The following is a 21,980-nucleotide window of genomic DNA, read 5'->3' as shown; positions in this document are numbered from 1 at the left end:
AATAGTTGCGTTATAACATTGTTGAATCATCTAAATTATATGAGGAAACCGTCCCTCAGATAAGAAAAAATAAAAAAAATCAAAATAATGGCGATTTCCTTTCAACTTTCTAGTACAAGGCATGATTGCATAAGTTGTATAGTTAACCAATTTGATCAGTTTATAATTTATAAACTAAGTTTTATAAAACATAGCTAATATAAATATAATTTCTCTAGCATAAAATGACAAATAAATAAGACGTATAACTCAATGCTCCAAAGACCAAGTTCGAAAATTCATTGTCATCTCCTACAAAGGGACTTCATTGCTCTTCAAACATGATGAAACACAATATAGTAGGCATGAAATTAACCTATATCAGTCTCTTAGAAGAACAATTTACAATGCAAATCCATAAGGTTGCAATTGACAACCAAACTATACAATATACTCCGCAACAATAAAAAAGTTCCTTGTATTAACACTACTGATAGACATCTCCTAGATTTGATTTACAATCTATGAATTGGACAAGCTAATTGTAAGCAAAATTACCACAGCTCTTAAGTGAGCGGCGAACAATGAATCCATGACTTCAATCTTCATGAATCAGTTTCAATTGACTATACTAACTATATATAAGAAAAGAACGAATTATTAAGTGAAAAAAATTTGGTTGGATTTTTATTTATTCCTATGCTCCTCGTACAAGAACTTTATCCATTGAAGTCTTGAGTAGTCATCCGGTATGCCATGAAGAATTGTCCTCTTTTGAGGATCCTCAATCAAGGTGCATGCAAAACAGAATTCAGGGCTACCAGGGACTAAGCTGGGCATAGACACTATCTTTGCTAGAGATTCAACAAGGGTATGAGAAGAATCAACCAACTTACGTGCTTCAAGACTCATTAACTCCATAACTTTAATATTCCTATCAGTAACAGCTTTCCCCATAGAATCAAGCTTCTCCATCAGCATTTTAGCACCTACTGCTGTGGCAAGTTCAGTCCTACAGCTCTTAAGACTTTCTGAAGCACCATTCTCGAAAGCTCTTTTGCTGCCGCTTCCACTTCCCTGTCCTCTACATTGAAGGGGAGTTGGAGAAGGAATTGGGGTATGGTCATTATGAGGTTCTTGTTGTTCCATATCATCTAGGCTGCAGTTAAAAGCAGTATTCTCACTTATTTCATCATCACAGTTGTATGGTGCATCACCGACATTCAAACTTGGGGGTGAAGGGATAGGAACTGCTTCCTTTTCACATTGAACACCTTGGGAACAATCGATGACCGGAGTATGACTATACAATCCTTGATCAACTGAAACTCCAAATAGTTGTTCCATCTTGTTTTCAAGTTCAGGTTCAATCCCTTCATCTTTAAATGCTCTGAAATGCATATTTTCCTATAAGAAAGGTTAATGGAATCAAACATTTTTTCTAGGAGCTCAATTCAACTTATTTCACTAATTTTCTAAAATTGAAGTAATGAAATTAAATAAGTAATGGTAAAAGAACTAACCTCAATCTTTTTCTTCCACCAATCCTCACTAGCAGTTATAGTTCCTTTTTCATGATCCCAGTCCAAACCTATTTCTTCTCCTTTCAATGCTTTCCAAAGGCTCCATCTACTTCTCATCCAATCCCACTTGTTTTTAAGTTTGTTTCTATCGTAGGCTAAGTTTGTCCTTTTTCGAAACTCTACCTCGAGTGTTTTCCATGGCATTCTTCGACACATCATAGCACCATGTTTTCCCTTTCCTCTTTCAGCATATTTGATACACAAATCACAAAATAAGTGTAAATTTTCTTTGGACCAATTAGCCCGACTCAAATCTTTGCCCCCAACTTCATTGTCTCTTTTCTTCTTTGGTGCCATCTAAGTTTAGATAAGATACAAACACATTTAATATGTCCTTTCTTAAAAAAAAAAAATCACATGTAATTTATCACACGGTCACATAACTTTTTTTTTTTATCGTCATAAGAGGTTTGAAAAGTCAGATGAGAAAAGTTACTACAACAACAATAGAAGTGAGGAAAGCTCCAATATACTACAAGAATGCAATTATGAAGCAAATACACTTAGCAAACATGAATAACAAAACCTAGATATTTGGTGGAATCCATTCATGCCCTTTATTGAAAAAAAACACATCATTCTAATCAAGTATTACCCTTATGGGCATATGGTTTTGGTAGGTGGCAAAAATGGTTTTAAATGTGAGTATGAAAGAAAGTATCATGTCAATGTTATTGGTAATGCAACCTCATCCCTAACATGCTTCTTCATAAAATGTCATTAACACCCAATACCACGTCCCAAGTGGTAATAAATAGTAATGAAAATTCATGATGAAAAATATTATGGGGTAAGTACCATTAACATGGGCATCGGCATAGGATTACATTTACATACAAAATCATTTTCTCACCATTTATTACCACCTACTAAAAAAACCATAAAACAACAAATCAAGCTACTTTACATATTGGTTGAACAAAAATCCGGACTTTCTAACCAACAATACGTGAATATCAATAAGGGATGGAAAAAGTGATATATTCTCTCCGTTCTAAAATAAATGCATTACTTAGGATTGCGGAGAGTTTTGGAAGAGTTTATTTGTATTAATATTATATTGTATAATTGTAAAGTGGAGCTTATTTATTTTAATAAAAAGACAATGATGACTATGAAAGAGAGAATGTGAGAGAGTGTTAATTATTTTATACAGTAATTTAAGTGAAGACCTTAAGAAAGAATTTATACAATCTTTTAAGTTGGGATTATGGAAAGAGAGAAATAATTGAAAAAACATGGTTGAAGACTTGAAGTTACCCAAATTAGTAATAATACATGTATTTTGGAATAGACAAATAAAGCAGGTAATGCATTTATTTTGGAAAATCGGGAGTATTACCTAACAAAACTCAATAAATTTACATAATTTCAACCAAGGAGCATCCATGCACTTTTAAATTTATTTATTCCTTCTTTTTTTTTTCATTTACATAGATGCTTCTAATCAATACTTGATTCCAGGACTAACTAGAAACAAAGGATGAAGCCACTGCTTACTCCTAGCTCCTAATTTCCTCGCAGAATATTAATAGAAGTCCAAACACTCCCAAACTACTGTAAATTCTAAAGTATGATACCAAAGACTAGACTTAGCCTGAAGTAGTACATCCACCTCAGTGCACACTATATATATATATAGCACACCTGCTATAAAAGTTGGAGATGTCCTACAATCATGTATCCATTACACATACAATAGATTTTTACTCGATTGTTTGGGGTAATTATAAAATTCAGCTGATACCAATTAAAATATTGGTCTTACTTCTAAATACGGAGTAATAATTGAACGTATAGACACACAAGGTATTTGGTCAAATCAAGATAGACTATGGGTTTGGGACCATTACAGCCACACTTCTATAATGGATAGTTGAGCTAGGCTTCAACTTGGGTATGTGATTTGTTTTATAAAGGTCATTAACAAAACAATCAAAATCCTGTTAATGGGATAAATCATTAAAGCCACAAGAAAACCCTATCCCTAAAACTACGCCATGGTCGTGCATCTCTTTGAGTGAGGGTGAGGAGAATGTTTCTCTTCAAACATTCGATCTAACAATATTGAAGTGATCTGATGTAGTGTGGAGCAAGTAAAAAAATCACACTTGGGGTTCTTGTCTCCATCATTATGCATAGACTTCTATTATGATTCTAGAATCCCATATCTTTAGTATCAAATCCCGACAATAAAAGCATAATTTTAGTAGCCTAGGCATTGACTATTTGATCACTACATGCATAACAGCTTAACAATTTATTTAGCAATAAAACTTAATGAACTACTTCAACAAACAAGCATTAAAAGTTTTATCTTCTAATCAAAATCGCAACTTGGCAAGTATGTTTTACGTCACACACGTGCCAATATTTTACTAATCAATAAGAAGATACTCTGAGTTCTTGTAAGAAAATTTCAATAGTAGGCACAAGGAAAATAGAGGTATTAAGATTATGCTCTCCTCACCTTATTTTCACTTATTTCAAGTCTCTTTAAGTTTAGATAAGATAAGATATAATAAGATAAGTGCTAATAATTTCAGCATAAAATAAGGGCTAATAACTTAAAATAAGATAATACTTCCTCCTTTCCCCTAATATTGCAACAATTCTATTCTAGGATGTTCCGCAAATATTACAACCAGAATTTGAAAAGACACACCTAGGCGTTAGGGGTCATGCGTCTTTTTAGGTCTAGGCGAGGCGGTTTTGATGATGCACAGCTACGTCGCACATGCGTACTAAGGCACACATATTTTTTTCAAAAAAAAAAAATTGTTTATTACACGCTAGTAAGGCGCTCCTTAGGTGCATGGAACTCTGAAACGCCTTGGTGCGCCTTTAGCCTTTTTCCTCAGGTATAAGGGTTGATAAGTTCAAATAAGCAAAGATCATTCAAGGGCTAATATGTTCCAATAAGGTCTAATAATGTGTAAAAGAGAATACTACGGTAGAAGATAAGACAAGGGCTAATAAGTTCTAACAAGGGTTAATAAGTTTAGATAAGAGCTAAAAAGTTCTATGAGTAATAAGATATGTTCAAGGCCACTAAGATAAGAAGTGATAAGTGAATTTCAGGTGATAGAACACCACCTAAGGCAATATTAGAAGAAACCAAAATTAAGATGGTGAGCTTAAATAATTGAATACACTCAATTTCAGATAATTTTGTCCCAACTAAAAAAAGAAAATCACAACAATCTAGGGTCATGTCATCACAAACTAGAAATGACTTTGCAACTATTGATTAAAAAAAAAAAATCAAGACTATGGAATTTGATTGAAAACTAACAACTTTATTCAAACAATCAAACATCCTACTCCGTATAGTTTTCTTTTTCTACCATTCTTTTTTATGTTAAATCAGTGTCTTTGAAGTTTCATAAGAAAGCCCGGTTACAACAATCTTTTCTAAACTTACGTCTGATATTGGAGACAGAAGTACACACTTCAGCGCGAAAACACTTGCTTTCAAACAAAGTTACAGAACATAGAGGAAACAACAACAACAAAAACAAGGGAAGGAAACAGAAAAAACTCACATACAGAGCTATCAATTAAGTCAGGTGTACATTCCTTATCTACAACAATAATTTTCTCAAACAAACCTAAAAAAAAGATTTAAATCCCAAGACAATGAAGCCAACCTTAAAATATTACTTGACATAGTGTTGTGCCAATGCACCATATGTTGGAGAATTAAATCATGCTTTGACATAAAATACAACTTTTTATGATTAACATAACCAAGTCTTAAATGCCATAGAGAAGAATTGTCATTAACAAAATACACACTATCTTTAAAAGCATTACAAATATGTAATTCAAACATAGCATCACTCAAATATCCAAGTCCTACGAATTGACCACCTATTGACAAAATAAACTTATTCGACTCAAACACCATTTTCAAATCATAAACGATTCAAGATAGCACCGCACACTAGATTTCTCCTAAGTTCGGAAACATACAACACATCTCTTAAAATAAGAGATTTGCCCGAACTAAAAACTAGCTCAACTGGTCCCAGCCTAGCACCTTAGCGGTATGGTCATTGGCCATATGAAGGTCTTGAACAATGATTTTTCTTCTTTTGTTTGAGTCACATCCCCTCTTCCTCTCATTGGACTTACCATCCTCCACCATGTTAACGATAGTAGAACCAGGATTTACCTCCTTTTGTCCTTCTTGAATTTAGATTTCTTTTGAAATCCGAAGTGGGAATTTAATCCTTTAAGATTAATATCATCTTTTCTATGCTTAAAGTCTTTCTAAAAGGAAGGCAATTTACCTATTATAGAATATACTATAAAGGACTCATCAAGATTAATTTCATGTTTCCTAAGACTCCAACCTCGTGATATTGTTCCATGACTGGCTAACAAGGAATTTCTTGCTAGATGCATTCTCGACCATATATTTAGACTCCCAAGTAATCCCAAAACATTTTAGCGAAATCATGAAACAAATAATATCAAACAACTCATTTGACATACAATTAAGGATGTACCCAAGACAAATGTAGTCATCATTCTCCTACTTGTTCATTTTCCTAGAAGCCTCTAATGTCTCGTTTTCCTCCTCTAATGGCTTCGTGCCACTACAAGTGATGTCAACAGATTTTCCGCCATCTTTGAAAATCTTATCCTTCAAACTTGTCCACCTTTTGAAAGTTTGAAGTCAATTCTTTCACGTTCAAAGAAGACAAGTTCGAAGAAGTAGATTTTCAAATATGGCAAAAATAGATGCATTTTCTATTGACACCACTTGGAGTGGCATATGTTCTCCCATTCCCAAAGCCAACGGAGGAGGAAAACAAGACATTGGAGGCTATTAGGAAAAGGAACAAGTGAGAGAATGATGACTACATTTGTCGTGGGCACATCCTTAATTGTATGTCAACTGAGTTGTTTGATATTTATTTGTTCCATAATTCCGCTAAAATGCTTTGGGATGACTTAAAGTCTAAATATATGGTCGAGGATGCATTAAGAAAGAATTCCCATGAAACTTTGGCAACTCCCTCGGATGTGTAGGGATGTTTTACAAGAATGAAATGCCCATACTTCGTGAGCCAATCAACCACTATCAAGATCGAGTCCCATCCCTAAGACTTAGGCAAGCCTTCGATGAAGTCCATGGATATGTCTTCCCACACCTTATCCGGAATGGGCAGCGGCTGTAGCAACACAAGGGAGAGAGAGTTGATGACTTGTTTTGTTGGCACACATGACATTGCTTGACATAGCCTGCCACGTCCTTCCTCATGCCCAACCAATACCATTCTGCTGCCACCAGACGTTGATATGTCTTCAAATCTCCAGCATGGCCCTACACCGAAGGGTCGTGATACTCCCTAAGCAACCGGGTAGTGAGCTCAGATTTGTTAGGGATGACCACCCTTCCCTTGTAATTCAGCACACCATTTTCCATAGAAAACCATTTGGGAACCGAGTCCCCATTGCTTAACTGAGAAATCAATTTCTGTAACCCGGCATCCTGGTCGATAAAAGACTTGACAAATTCCCAACTAACTCCACACGATGTCACCATAGCAGCACATTCAACTTTCGGGAGGTTGTTGTCTTAGCATCGGCCACCCTATTAGCAGGCGTGGTTTTTAATGTATGTCAAAGGTATAGCCTGACAGTTTGCTCACCCATTTCTGATAAGCGTGTCCTACCTCCCGTTAGACTCTAGTACGCACTGGAAACTGTCTCCCCAATAAATAGTGCCGCCATTTTTCTATTGCAAACACGATCACCATTAACTCCTTCTCATAAATTGGCTTTGCTCTAGCATGTATTTCCAAAACCTAACTGAAATAGGCTATAGGATGAATGCCTTGTAGTAACACTACCCCCAATCCCCAATCCATAACCTAATCCATAACCTGATGCATCAGTCGGCATAGACAGGATTGGTGCCTTGGGTCAGGTTTCCTTTAAGGCTTCAAAAGCCTATGTTGCTTCTGCCGTCCACCCCCAACAGTCTTTTCTGAGCTCTTCGGTCAAAGGCTGAGCAATTATGGCATATCCTTGGATGAATTTTCTGTAATAACCGGTAAGGCCTAAGATTCCTCGAAGTTCCTAGAGATTCAAGAGTACACGCCAATTGATCATCGCTTGAACCTTTGAAGCATCAACTTCCACCCCCAAAGATGGCATGCCCAAGATATGCCACCCTTCCCTTCCCGATTTCACACTTCTTCATATTAGCTTATAACTGGTGTGATGCTAATGTTTGCAAGACTTGCTGTAAATGCAAGTAATGCTCTTCCCTGGACTCACTGTAAACAAGAATATCATAAAAAAAAAAAATAATAATAAAAAAAAAAACCAAAACGAACTTTCGGAGGAAAGGCCTGAATACCTCGTTCATTAGGGACCGGAAGGTTGCGGGGGCATTCGTAAGGCCGAAGGGCATTACGAGAAACTCGTAATGTCCTTCGTGAGTGCGGAATGCAGTTTTGAGCACATCCTCCTTCTTGACTCGAATCTGATGGTAGTCAGATTTGAGGTCCTAGTGAACACCTTTGCTCCATGGAGTTCATCTAGTAACTCTTTGATCTCCGATATGGGAATTTTTCAGGAACCATCTCTTTGTTTAGTGCCCTGTAATCGACACAGAATCTCCACGATCCGTCCTTCTTGACTAAGAGAACCGAACTGGAGTAGGCACTGTGTCACGGTCTAAGGGTTCTGACACTGGATCGTGCGGCGCGCGCTTGTCTATTAGCGACAAGGACGCAAGCCTAGAGTGGAAGAGGTTCGTAAGCACACAGCAATACGGACCAAGGGTATCTCAAGGAAGCACTCGTCAACAACGAGTGCGAAGTCGAGGCTTGTGACGGCCGATACTTCAAAGCGGGCACAAGCGGAACCGACGAGATGAAAGCGTCTTACGAGGTTTCTTAGTTTGGTGGGGGATGCTTTAAAACAAGGCAAGCATAATATCTATAAAGGCTTAAAACAACACACAAGTCTTAAAGCAATAGCAATGGGGTAAGGAGCTTTGATTCATTAACCATTCACTTCTTAATGAGCTTTAATTTGATTACATGGAGAATTACTAGTGAACATTGGAGCTATAGTAACACACCAAGAGCCTAGAAAACACAAAGAAGTACTTAAAGTACAAATGCATAAGGAAAAACAAGGGAAGAGGGAGGAAATAAAAGGAGAAAGAGGCGGATTCTAACACACTGGTAGATGGTTGTATGATTCCTACTTACATCATGTCTTGTACCAACTTTTCAATTTCGTCCTTCTTATATTGATATAGTCGGACACTAATCGAATTAGTCCCCCTCCCACTCTTCAGAGTTATGGCATGCTCAATTTCCCTGCGAGGAGGTAGCCCTGCCGGCATATGGAATACTTGCTGAAACTGATGAGTAAGAGGTTTAAGTGCAGCCGGAATTTGGTGTTCTTCCCCATTCTGACCTTCCCCAGGTTAAATTCTAGCAAGATGTCATGCCCTTCCTTCTGTAAAGTCTTCATCATTGCTCTGTGAAAAATGCAAGTCCTCTCTAACTGTGGGTCGCCTTTTAATGTCATTGTCTCCAACCTGAAAGGGGTCTTCCAATTAGAGGCTAAAGTACCCAATTTTTCCATCCATTGAATGCCTAATATGACATAGTATGAGAAAATCCTCAATAATTATGACCCCTTGAAGGTCCAACAACACCCCCACCCTTCTCCCTTTATAGCTTCCCCAGTTCCCAAAGTAACCCCAAAGCTCTTCGAATTAGTGATCGGAACCTGCAATTGACGTGCCGCCGCGGCGGAGATGAAATTATGGGTAGCTCCTGGGTCCACCATCACTATCACCTTGCCCCCATTGATGGTGCCCACCATGCGCATGGTTTTGAGGTTGGATTATAGGTGGAGGTGGTGTGGTTTCATTAATCTCAACAGCGGCGAACTCACTGTCGTCGCCGTCCTCCTCCTCGTCATCATCGACGGTGAGCAAAACACTTAACTCCCGGGACGACAACGATGGTTCAGATTCCACTTCTCATCACAACAGAAACATAATCCTTGTTCTCGTATTATTTATTTCACCGGAGTTTTTGTGGTTGTTGTAGGTGGTTCGGTTTAGGTAAGGCCGGTTGGTAGTTTTTAGGTTCAGGTTTGTGGTTAGGGTAGTATTATTTTGGGTGGTAGAACGCAGGCTGGGTTGGTAATTTAGGTATGGGGTTTTCTAGGTAGGTAGGTAGGTAAGCTGCCAGCAGATTTGGGGGCCTTGGCTGAGACCTGCATGGACAACTCCATGGCCTGGTCCAAAGTCACCAAATCTAAGATCCGAACCTTGACCCGTATCTCCTCCTTCAAGCCATTTATATATTGGCCCTTCGTAATTTCCGCAGGCACGCCTTCGATCGGAGCTAGCAACTCGATGAAGCGGCGCCGATGATCGGCTACCGTACCGGTTTGCTGGTGGGCTAGCCACTGCTCATGCAGGGTGCCGGTTGCGGTGGTTTTGAATCGCCGGAGTATCAATTTTATCAACGCCTCCCACGTAAGCAACGAGTGACAACGGTGTTCCTATTGATACCATAACAGCGCGTCGCCATCAAGCGCCACCACCGCCGCTTGGAGCTTGTCCTCCTTCGTAAGACGGTAAAAATGGAAGAAGCGCTCTGCCGGAAGGATCCACCCATCTGGGTTAGCGCCATCAAAGAGAGGCAAATCGAGCTTCCGAAGCTTCCATTTCACCATAGTCTAGATGCGGTTGCGCCGAAAATGGGTTGTCCCACTGCTGTGACGGCCCATTCACCATTGATGATCGGACCTCTAATCGAAATTTCTCCTACCCAGCAGCGAGCTGAGTAGTAAGGTCTGTTTTGAAGGCCGCAAGTGCCGTAGTGATCTCTTTTGCTACACACGCAGGCACCTCAGCAACCTCCTGCTCCAACAAATCTAACCTCTGTCGACGAGCCATCTTCTTAAGAGGGAAAAAGCACACAAGCACAATAGAGAGGTAGCCAAACCAATGATATGATGTATTGCTAATCAAGGTAATCAACAATACAACTCTCCTTCTTTCGAGAGGAAGGAATCTCTCCCAATACAACTCTCAATTTCTTTCTAGATGCCCACACCATCTACAATACCTCTATTTATAATCAGTTGCTAACCAATTCTTACAGCTCATAAGGAATAACAAACTAATCCCAAAATTACTATATTACCCCAAACCCACTAACAAACTTATAACAGAACTCAGCATCAAGTTGTTAGAGAATTCTTTTTAGCCTTCCTGCGAGCATAAGTAATTATGAGCTGACTCCTTGCAATTACTGCCTAATTTTAAACCAACGGGGTGCAAATGGATCTTTAAAAAGAAATCGAGGATTGATGGAATTGTTGAAAAGTTCAAAGTTAAATTAGTGGCACAAGGATTTTACACAATATCGATTATTTTGATACATATGCACCAGTTGCTAGAATCACAACTATTAGATTGTTGATTGCTCTTGTGGCAATTAAGAATCTTGTGATCCATCAAAAGGATGTCAAGACAGCGTTCTCGAATAGAGATTTTAAGGAAGAGGTTTATATGCGACAACCGGAAGGGTTTGTCGTGGAAGGCCAAGAGCAAAAAGTTTGCAAGTTAATTAAATCCAACGTTACACGGAACGTGGGACCATCTGGAACGTGGTTCGAGAACGGGAACGCAGTATGTAGGGCCTAGAGTTCCCGAGACGCTTAGGGTTCGTTCGGTATTGCTGTGATTTTCTATTTTTTAGTTTTTAGGATATGTTTTGGTTGAATCTAAATTTTACACTGTACTTTGTATTTATTATTTGTAGTTGATTTCGAGGAAAACATTAATTTCTTTTTGAAATAACAAAGTAACATTTTCGCGACTATAAAAAAATAATAAGTACTCGGTATTCTGTAACATTTACTAGTACTCCGTACTTGACTACTCGTATTACTAGTATTAATAAACCCCAAAAATAGACTACACACTTATCAAGGCTAAACTTCCCAATGAAGGCAAAAAAGTAAAATACATTAAATAATAAAAGTTAATGTATAGTAAAATAGTACATTGTAGTAAAATTAAAAACAAAAAGATAATAGTATAAAAAGAAAGGGTCCACAAGTATTTTTTAATTAGGTTAGGTATACATGTGACTCATCAGTCATCGGCCTACTCAGTTATTACCCATTTACCGAGCCGTGTATCTTCTTCTTCTTCCTCTAGAATTTCTTCACCTTCCTCTATTAATGGAAATTTTTAAATCTGTTATTTATGGGAGCTTAAAACTGAAGGATCTTACACCTACAAATGGGTACGCCGTCAACAACGAACCGGAACACGAACCATCTCGTACCAGAACGCGTATGTTCCACGTTTCAGGACATACGTTCCGGTACGAGGAACGCGCCACCGTCCCGCATTCTGGGTAACGTTGATTAAATCACTGTATAGGCGAAAACAAGCACTTAAGTAATGGCATCAAAATTTTGATGAGGTCCTGGGTGTCTAATGGTTTTAAGTTGAATATTTCAAACGCTCATGTTGTCAAATTTTGTCTATATGTAGATAACATGTTATCTTTGGAACGGATTTTTCATAAGTTGAAATGACAAAATCCTTCCTTAGTTTTCATTTTTCCATGAAAGAAATTAATCTTATCACAATCTCATTACATTGAGAAAGTGCTAAAGAAATTCAATATAAGTGAAAGTTCAACCTTTCTTTATTCAACACCTATAAATCCTAGCATAAAGTTGATATTTAATGAAGGTAATGCGGTTTTACAACTGAAATATGCTAGAGTTATAGGATGTTTGATGTATGACATGACAAGTATTAGGCAGATATCGTCGTTTATGCGGTTGGTCAATTCAGCAAATTAACCCGTGGTCCTAGTATGCTACATTGGCAAGCGGTTCGTTCTTTGTTAAACTACTTAAAGAAAACCATGGATTATGGTTTGTGCTATGGTGGGTATCCTCACTCATCCACTCGTGGATGTTGCCTTTATGGGAAAGGTGTCATTTCATGGGCAACTAAGAAGCAAACTTGCATTGCGGACTCCAAAAGGACATCGGAGTTCATAGCTTTACATTCCGCGCTAGTAAAGAAGCAAAATAGTTAAGGGATTTAATGCACGAGATTCCTTTGTTACAAAAGTCAATATCGCCAATTTTGATACATAGCGATAATATTGCTACTTTGGCTAAGGCATATAATCAAGTGTATAATGGTAAACCAAGACACATTGGAGTGCGGCATAGTTACATCCAAGGACTTATCAAAAATAGTGTGATCACTATTGACTATGTTCGAACAAATTTTAATCTCACCGATTGTTTTACCAAGGCAATAGCTAGAGATGTGAAAAATAGGACGGCAATCAATTTGGGATTAGAGCCCTAAATAATTATCAATGAGGGAGTATTAACTTAACGCCCAATAAGAATGTGGGTCTTAAGTTCAATAAGATTAACTTTCTTATTAATAGTAATTGGGAACTTGTTTAATCATCCAAAGTAAAGTTCCAATTTTTTGTGATGAAAAGAGGTTGTTTTAACATAATATATTACCTAGTATGGTGTTTTGTTACATGAGCATTTTTTGGAAGTCTACCTATATAAGTAAGATGTTTAGCCACTTAAAGAAGTTATTGGGGCATAGTTTTGAAGTACTTACGAAAAGATAGGGACACATGGCTTTACGTGTCAAGTATATATGTAATCAAGTAATTGATCTTGTGTGTGTAGTATCTTTAAGAGTTCAATATGTATTGCTTATTGTTCAAAAGTTGATACTAAATGGATATGGATTCTTGGAATGTATATTGCCCTAAGTGGGAGTTCAAGTCTTTGTACACTTTCATATATGCATAAGATTGTTTGTTATGATGATGATGTTAGCAATGAGACTAGTTCAATACTCTAAATTAGGGAGGATTGTTGAATACTTTAGAGTATTGTAGGCAAAGTTCAAGTTACTAATTCACTTAGGCTATGGTATTGTAATTTAATTAATTAAGCTCGGTTTAGCGAATAAAAGATTCGCCTTCGGGTGCTCACCCGACCGGACGTGAGGCTGCATTTACAAATGTTGGGCAACCGCCCGGTCTAGCTACCACTGCCCGGTCGGGCACGCAAGAACATTGAAGGAAAAGCTAGGCACCCACCCGCTCTGGCAACCATCACTCGCCAAGCGTGAGGACGAGTATGGGAAATATCATTTTCTCACATGGTAGGGCCACCGCTCATCACCCAGATTTGCCCAGCCTGGCATGGGTCTGGATTGGGCTGACGGTTTTCTTCATGTTGTTTAGTGTTTTTTGCTCTTGATATAAATATGTTATTCACATATGATGAACACACATTCAAGGAAAATCAATTTTTATTTTCTCTTGAAAACCTTTGCACTTCTAATTATCATCATAATTTACCCAAAATTTGATTATATTAGATCACAAACATACTACACACTGTTGTGATTGTCTTCGTTGTATCTCGTAATAATTTCGTGATACCCAATGTGTAAATTAGAGTCGAAATATTAATTTGGAAAAGTGATTTTTTTCACGCCTCAAAGTGTTGAATTTGTCCATTTTCATTCCATTTTTGTGACCCGTCAATCAATTCCCCAACACCACCCAAGGACCTAACCAAACACTAAGATATGACAATAACTCACAGTAGCACCTTCACATAGAAAGCAATAGCCAAACCAACCTTAATGACATACTAAGTACTTCGTAAATAACCTTAATGATATACACTAAGTAATTCAAAGAACTGGCAGATTCGTAGCTAACCAACCTTAATGACATGAAATTCTTTGTATTTTACTTTTGCACTAGTAAACAATGCAACATCAAATCGAAAGGTCCGAGGGATTCACAACTAACCAACTGAATGACTGCAAATCTTATAACTTTTTCCTAGTACCAACAAAGCATCAAATAGAAAACCTATCAAATTTTATAAAATATAAATAAGCTCATGTAAGACATTCTTAATCTTACCCCAAATTGCTTAGACTAAGACACTTCCCTTTAATTTCAATTTCCTCGAAGCCAAGTTCAAGCCTATTTTACCACATTATCCACCCACTAATTCACTAAACATCTAAAGCATAGTTATAATAACAGAACAATTTTTTGAATAATTACACCAATTACCAAGTAAATTCAATAAACCTCCAACAGGGTAATACTTCTAATTATAATCCCAAAAGTTTGATCAATTCCACAACCCATTACACAATAATTTCATGAGAATTAAAAAAAATGGAAAATAATATATAAAAAATAAAAATTTAATTAAATTAACAATTGGACTATAAAACTGACCTGCTTGGCCCTTTTTCATGCAATTTATTCCTGGGGAGGAACCAATTTCACCTAATAATAAAGAGAGAAAGGATGATTAATTGCTAATAGAAACAGAGGCTGCCGGAAATTTTCAAAAAAAAAAAATAACGAAAATTACAGGAAAAAAGAAAAAAAAATCAAACAAAAATTTGAAATTGAAGAAACAGAATTAGGAAAAAAAAAAAAAAATCAGATCAACTAACCTATAGTTGATGAATTCAAAATTTGTAGCGATTTTGCAATGTCGAATATGCAGTTTGGTCGATGATGTGATTTGGCAAAACCGTAGAAAGAGAGAAAATGGAGAATTTCTGAATTTGGGATTTGCGTACTTTGACTCTGTAAGTTCGTAGGTGGTTTATTTTCTAACTTAATTTTCTTAATTTTGAGTATATTTTATTTTTATTTAATCACTTTTAATTTTGGAAGTGGTGTTAATTTTCTTCCAAAAAAAAAAAGTGATAATTCGGATCCTTGATTGGTATCAAGTTGGCCCACAATTGGGTTAAGACGAGACAATTTGGTCTTATTTGTCAAAGTTATTATCAGATTAAGTTGGTTATATTCCTACTTACAGTAATTAAGTTTGATCGTTTAGGTCAAATTTTATACTTCGTATTCAGTTTGAATTAAAAATAAGTCGGGTTAAATTGGTTCATGCATTGTAAGGTGTAACAACTAACAAGTCATGTTGTACCTTCAAGCTTGTAACAAATTGGGTGAAATTGGATCATTTAGTAGCCACGACAAGTCATCAATTATTTCTTGTGTTGAATTACTGTTGAGTTAGTTAATATTGGTGGGTCATATATAAGTCGAGTATATTACATGTCGAGTTGTCTTTGGGTAAGTTGTAGATCAAGTATGGGTCTTAGATATCAAGTCAAATCGAGTTCAAGTTAATTTAGGTTAGATTAAATTAGGGTTTGTTTGGCATCACTGTGATTTTTTGTTTTTTGGTTTTTTGTTTTTTCAAAATCATGTGATATATGTCATATAATGAATAGAAAATTAGTCAAATTTATTAAACTCATGGTAATTTTAAAAACTAACAACAAAAAAGTAGAAACACCTTTATCTTGTTTCCTGTTTCTGGTTTTTTGTTTTTAAAAAAACAGAAAACTGAAAACAAAAAACGATGCCAAACCAGCTCTAATGGTTTGGAGAAATAAAATCATTAAATCCAATGTGACTCGTTTCATTCTCAAAGTTTTGACGGTACAATTGGTAAGTAGTTATAAATTGCGTGAATGATAAATTGCGTAAAATTGCAAGAAAATATGATCATTATTACTAGGGCTGGCAAAAACTTACCCGAGCAAAACTCTACCCGAAATAAATGGGTTTTGAGTGAGGTTTTCAATCCGTTTCTGTAATTGGGTCAACCCGAACCTGGCCTGAAGTTAATTATATGGATTGGATTCAGGTTAGAAATCCCAACCCAAAACCAACCCGCCTAAAACCCGTTTATGTAATTGGATCGCTTCCTTTTCATTCTTTATTTCTTTCACTCTCTCTTTCTCTCTCTTCTCTCTTGTTTTCAATTTTTTATCCATTAAAATTGCTGATTCAGACACGATAATATTACTTATGAGAGTGAGGGATATCTCAAGTGGTTAGTGCTTCCCTCTCGATTCCAGAAGATCGTGGGATCGATTCTCATCTTCGCCCTTGTGATGGCTCTCTAAACACCAAAAAAGGTATTTTACTGATAAATTTTATTCTCTTTACTAAATTTTGTTGTGTTTTAATCTGATTATGTATTTATGTTGCTCTATTATTTCTTCAATTCATTGCATCCGATTTTTTCAGCTAGTTTATGAGCTTATTTCACTCTCTTTACTTAATTTTGTTGTGTATTTATGTGTTTTGTTTAGTTTCTGCATTTTATGAGGGTTTTAAGCTCATAAGCTGCTTCAATGGAGGAGAATGCTCATAAGCCACTTTCAAGTTTCAATGGAGAATTCTAAGTTACAATGAAAACAAGAGGGGCAGAATGGTCTGACCAAATTAAAATGTGAGCATTAGTATGTAAAATGAGGGCGATGTTTAGCGTTCCACAAAAAGATTTACACAAAATTAGCACAATACAATAATAATAACAAATATGAAATTAGTTTAGATAAGAGTATTACCTTATTTGGAAAATTGGAAGTGAAAAAGTGGGAGATGGAGTCAGCAAAAATGCCATTGACAAATAATAAGCACAATTATAGAAACTGTGTGTTTGATATCTGATGTTGTGTTTAATACAGAGTACTTTAGAAATAGAAAGATCAATGCTAAAGTTATAAACTTGTAACCAAGCAATAGTCAAGTGTACAAAGGTAAAGCTTATTTAGTGGTAGAGATGAGGATTTCTCAACCTCTACTAATGTAGACACCTGATTGTGTCTCCCAAAAAACCAAACCCAGTGATGAGTACTTTTCACGTCATTGATTATCGAACAAGGTGAAATGTGAAAGAGTCTCGTAAATCTCTCTGTTTTTAATAAAATAATTCATTTCTGTTTTCAAAAATCATTCATTTTGTATCCTATTTATGAAAAACGTCCAATCCAGTTTAGTATAGTCCATAATCAAGGTCCAATAATTGTGCAGTTGGATGAGGCATGAAAAGACCTTTCCAACGATATATTATAAGCCCAATTCCAAGTTATAACGAGGAAGTTATGGTCAAAATATTAAACTAGGCCTAAAACGAGTTTTATGTGCAACTCAATGATCATGTGGAGGGTCCATTAATTTTAATTATATTCCTAAACCAATCAGGATTAATTAGAAGCTTCTATAAGTTTCTAAAAGATCTTAATTATCCTTTTTGAAAAGATAAGATTAAAGAGTTTGAAATTGAATAAAACTTCTCTTTTTAAAAGTCCTAATTCTATTCGAAATGAAATGTAATCCCCCGTATTTTTAAATATTTTATAAATGAAATTTTATTTTATTTATAATATTTATTTGTATTTTTCCAGAGTTTAATTTCTAAAATTTCAAATTTATTAATTTGGGTCGAATATGATTTTAGCATAAACTATTTTATGAACCTATATTCTACAATTTATATCAATACAAATTAAGCGTAATCCATTTCATTTATTTAAATGGCCCATAATTTGCATGAGGCCCAATATTCCTACATACCCTAGAATTCCCTCTCCTATAAATACCCCATACATCCCCAAAATTTTTCCCACACAAAAGATTAGTCTAATTTTCTTTCTCCTTTATTTTATTTATTTTATTTTTCTTTTCCTTTTTTTTCCCTCCTTTCCTACGTGAGAATTTTCTCACTTCCACCTACTGCCACCCAACTGTTGCCGCCTACCACCACCGACATGCCTTCTTGCCGCCGTCCCTCTGACCGCCGGCGACCACCAGGCAGCCCACCGTGGCCACCCTCACCTTCTTTCTCCATTTATTTTGTTTATTCTCTTGTTTTTATTAAATTGTTTTGGGTTTGATTTTATTGTTTGAAATTAGTTTATTTGGTTTCAAAATCATGTTTTTGATGTTTTAAATTATAAATTTCAGATTTTAATTGTTGTTATAATTTTCAGATTTTATAATTTTAAAACCTAGGGTTCTAATTTATTGGAATTGGGATTTTAGGGTTCTAATGAGCAATTAAATTGGGGCTTTTATTCCTATTGAATTTCTAATGATTAATTAAGCATAAAAACATGTTTTAAAGGAAGTTTTAAGGTGTTTTAAATCAAATTATATTGCTGGAAATTTGTTTAAGTATTAATTTGTGATTATTGGTTGTTTTCTAGGAGGTGATTATTCCCTAGGAGACTTTTAATTGATTGAAAGTGGCACAAAGGATTGTTTATACGAGGTACATACATGTCAACTTCGTTGTAGGTAGTATCATATTTAGGTACCAAAAGGAAAGAACTTAGTTTCATGTTTAGAGAACACTTGGATGGAAATTGTTTGGTTATACACTTAATTAATTCATGTGCTTATGTTTATGAGATATGTTTTGGTGAATTGATTATGTTTGTTTGGAATTATGGATGCAAGCATGTTGAATTATATTGGATTAATTGTGTTGTATGGAATGTTGATACAAACATAATTTTATTGGATTGGTTTATTAACCATATTTTGATTATTGAAGGATTGGAATTAAATGGTTTAAGTGGAATGAATTTATTAATTATTCCACAAGGTTATTATTATTTTATTTATTACTCAAGCATGACTTGTTAGTATGTTGAGTAAAAGTGGATTAAGCCGAAATGGCTAGGTAGGTTGACTATGTTCAACAATTTTGGATAATTTGGAAGTTTAAAGGAATTAAAGGTCAATTTGTGATGTGATCACCATTGTCCTAAATAAGATTAAAAGTGAATTGATGTATGATTGTTATGTATGGTCAACTTGATTGAGTCGGCTATTAATTAAATTTGTAATCACATAAAGTGAAACATGGATGAGCAATAAAACTTTGAAAAGTGTGCACTTCTAGAGTATTGACAATTATGGGTTGGGGTACACGGTGGTAGCCCGTGGCTTTCCGAGGCTTGTTTGATCAACATGTCCTCTTCTCTCTTGGTATTTACATTTTTATTTTATAATGAAAGTTAGATGGGATCCTAGACTAACTTTGTGAGAATGGAGTCGCGCCCATTCTTGCATTGCGCTAAACTTTTATTTTAAATGGTCAATTGGGACCAAAATGATTTGGTGGGTTGGACAACCTCGTTTATTGCTTACTCCAAATTAAATTAATTAAACTAAATATAAAGAGTCAAGTGTTTGGAATTGGTTAGTGAGTATGTTGAGTCAATTGAATTGTCTAGGTGTGGAGTCTTGATTAATAAATTCGTGTTGTATGTTTATTTACTTTAATTAATTGAGCATGCTAGGTTTTGTACATTGTAGCTGGTATGTACTCAGCTTTGCTGATTGCGTGCTTTTGTGTGTGTTTTCTTTTGGTCATGGCCTTCGCCTTTCAATGACCCTGTTATGATCCAATTATTACACTTGTATTATCGGGGAGCAGTATTGCACAGGTTAGCTTGAGGATGTGAAGTTCGGGAATTTGACATACGCATTGTCAAGGGATTGGTGTGATTGAGAGTATTCGTTCTTTGTGTTGAACTTATTTATGTTTTACTATTTTAGTTATGTTTTGGGATTTTGAATATTGGTTTGGTTTTAATAAGGGCCTTTATGGTTCCAATTTGTAAGCTTTGACTTATTGGTTTTCTAAATTATATTATTTTAAGATTTAAGTTGGATTTCCGCTGCGATACTTTGATAAAGCCTTAACGTTTTAACACGTGGCAGTAACATGCCAATGGTTCTCCTCTATTTTATTTAAATTAAGTGGTTTTGAAAAAGGGAGAATTATTGGGGTGTTACATGAAAGACGTTCAAAGATGATCAAATATTATTTTCGTGCCTCATAATTTTTATCCAAATATTAGATGGTTGGATATCCCTTGAAATTATCTTTCCAATGATATATTATAATATTAATTCCGAGTTATAACGAAAAAGATATGAAAGAAATACGAAACTCTATTCAAAACTGACACCCTTCCACTATTTCGGCCATATATTTTATTCTACAAAAGATTTTAATTTGATTCTAATTGAGTTGGAAATTAGACTTCAAGATCTTTCCAACGACATATTATATGCCTTATTTCGACTTCTGGATCAAAAGTTATGATAAAAAAAAATCCGTAAAAAACTGTTTTTATCATGCCGCGATACTTTTTATTGCGTCGCGTCAAAAGGAATTTTATTCCGATTCGAATTCTAACTCTTTTCTATCGTTTACGGTTGTTTTTCTCTATATATAGGGTCGATATTCCCCGTTTTAATAACCAACAATCATCTTTCTATTCTCTCTCTCTCAAAGCTAGAAGCTTGTTCTTTCTCCTTCTTTCTAAGCCTTGCCTTTTCACATACAATATTCATCATTCACGAGATTCGAATACTAGCCAAACTTGAAGTTGCCTTTGCCCTAGACGTGAAAGGTTGATAATTTATGAGGGTTTGGTCTCAAATCCCTATTTCAATTATTTAAATTAATTGTTTGATTTAATATTTTCCTTGAATTTACTAACGTGTGTATTGTTTTGAAAGAAAGAGATACGAGACATCAAAGTAAGTAATTTGATTACTTAATAATTCTTTTGATATAGAAAGTATGCTTAGATTATATTAATTCCTAGTATCATGGTAGGATGCTCTTTATTGCTTTTTAGAATCATGTTTAGATTGCTTTCTATTTCTTATATCATGTTAGTATCATGTTAGGGTTAAATATTTAATCTTTATTGTTTAGTGACATACTAGGATTTGTTATTAATCTTTTTAGTATCATGCCTAGGTTCTTGCTAATATTATGCTTTGACGAGAATATTATTATGATGATGATCATTTGTTGTATCAAATTATATACATCATTCGATCTTTTTTATTGCACCATAAGAGGTTTCACGTTTGTCAATGCATTACTTTGGCTATTAATGTCTTTAATTATACTTTTGTAAAAATTATAAAAAATTGATATTTGAAAAGTAGATTTCAAGACGAATCTAACTAGATCCCACATGACTATGTTTTTCCTAATAGATAAATCACAAAAGATGGTCAAATAAGATTAAGTGAATAGTGTAAAAGTCGTTATGGTGCAATAAAAGAAAAACGGAGGAAGTATATAATTTAACGTAATTTGTTAATTAACGAATTGTTTCATAATTTACAAATTGTGTTTAAAGAAACTTGATTTTTAATGCTTTACCATAAATTCCAACACTATATTTTAATGAAAACTTGCTGTAATTTAGCCTTAAAACACTTTAATCAAAGGTTTATACCATTATATATCATAATCCTTCAATAATTTATAAATCTGAAAATTGGTAAGAACCTAGGGTTTCAAAAATTGGTGCGTTTTAATTAAAAATATAATCTAAAAATTAATTAACATAATACTCATAATCAACATCAAAAATCAAATCACAAAACTCATAATTAGTAATTAGATCTAGGATTAAATTGATTTTTTAAAACAAAGTTTTAATTTTTTTTT

General features: G+C 35.2%; 1 protein-coding gene across 1 annotated transcript; it reads right to left on the bottom strand.

The window, feature by feature from the left end:
- Positions 1–417: 417 nt before the first annotated feature.
- Positions 418–15,258, bottom strand: LOC145578884 (uncharacterized). Its single transcript, XM_081636182.1, has 4 exons — positions 15,124–15,258; positions 14,900–14,950; positions 1,503–1,859; positions 418–1,386 (listed from the first exon to the last, which is right to left on the bottom strand). The coding sequence occupies exons 3-4, from the start codon at positions 1,857–1,859 to the stop codon at positions 667–669; spliced, it is 1,077 nt and encodes a 358-aa protein (XP_081492308.1). The 5' UTR covers positions 14,900–14,950; positions 15,124–15,258; the 3' UTR covers positions 418–666.
- Positions 15,259–21,980: the final 6,722 nt, after the last annotated feature.

Source organism: Chenopodium album, chromosome 14, assembly GCF_948465745.1.
Source record: "Chenopodium album chromosome 14, dcCheAlbu1.1, whole genome shotgun sequence".
NCBI lineage: Eukaryota > Viridiplantae > Streptophyta > Magnoliopsida > Caryophyllales > Amaranthaceae > Chenopodium > Chenopodium album.
Note: the sequence above shows the minus strand (reverse complement) of the source record. Positions and strands in the feature narration are given on the sequence as shown.

Excerpts from the sequence above, each read along its gene's own strand:
- LOC145578884 (XM_081636182.1), bottom strand. The coding sequence starts at position 1,859 with ATGGCACCAAAGAAGAAAAGAGACAATGAAGTTGGGGGCAAAGATTTG. Across the intron at positions 1,387-1,502 it reads GGTGGAAGAAAAAGATTGAG|GAAAATATGCATTTCAGAGC; the intron begins GTTAGTTCTTTT and ends CCTTTCTTATAG.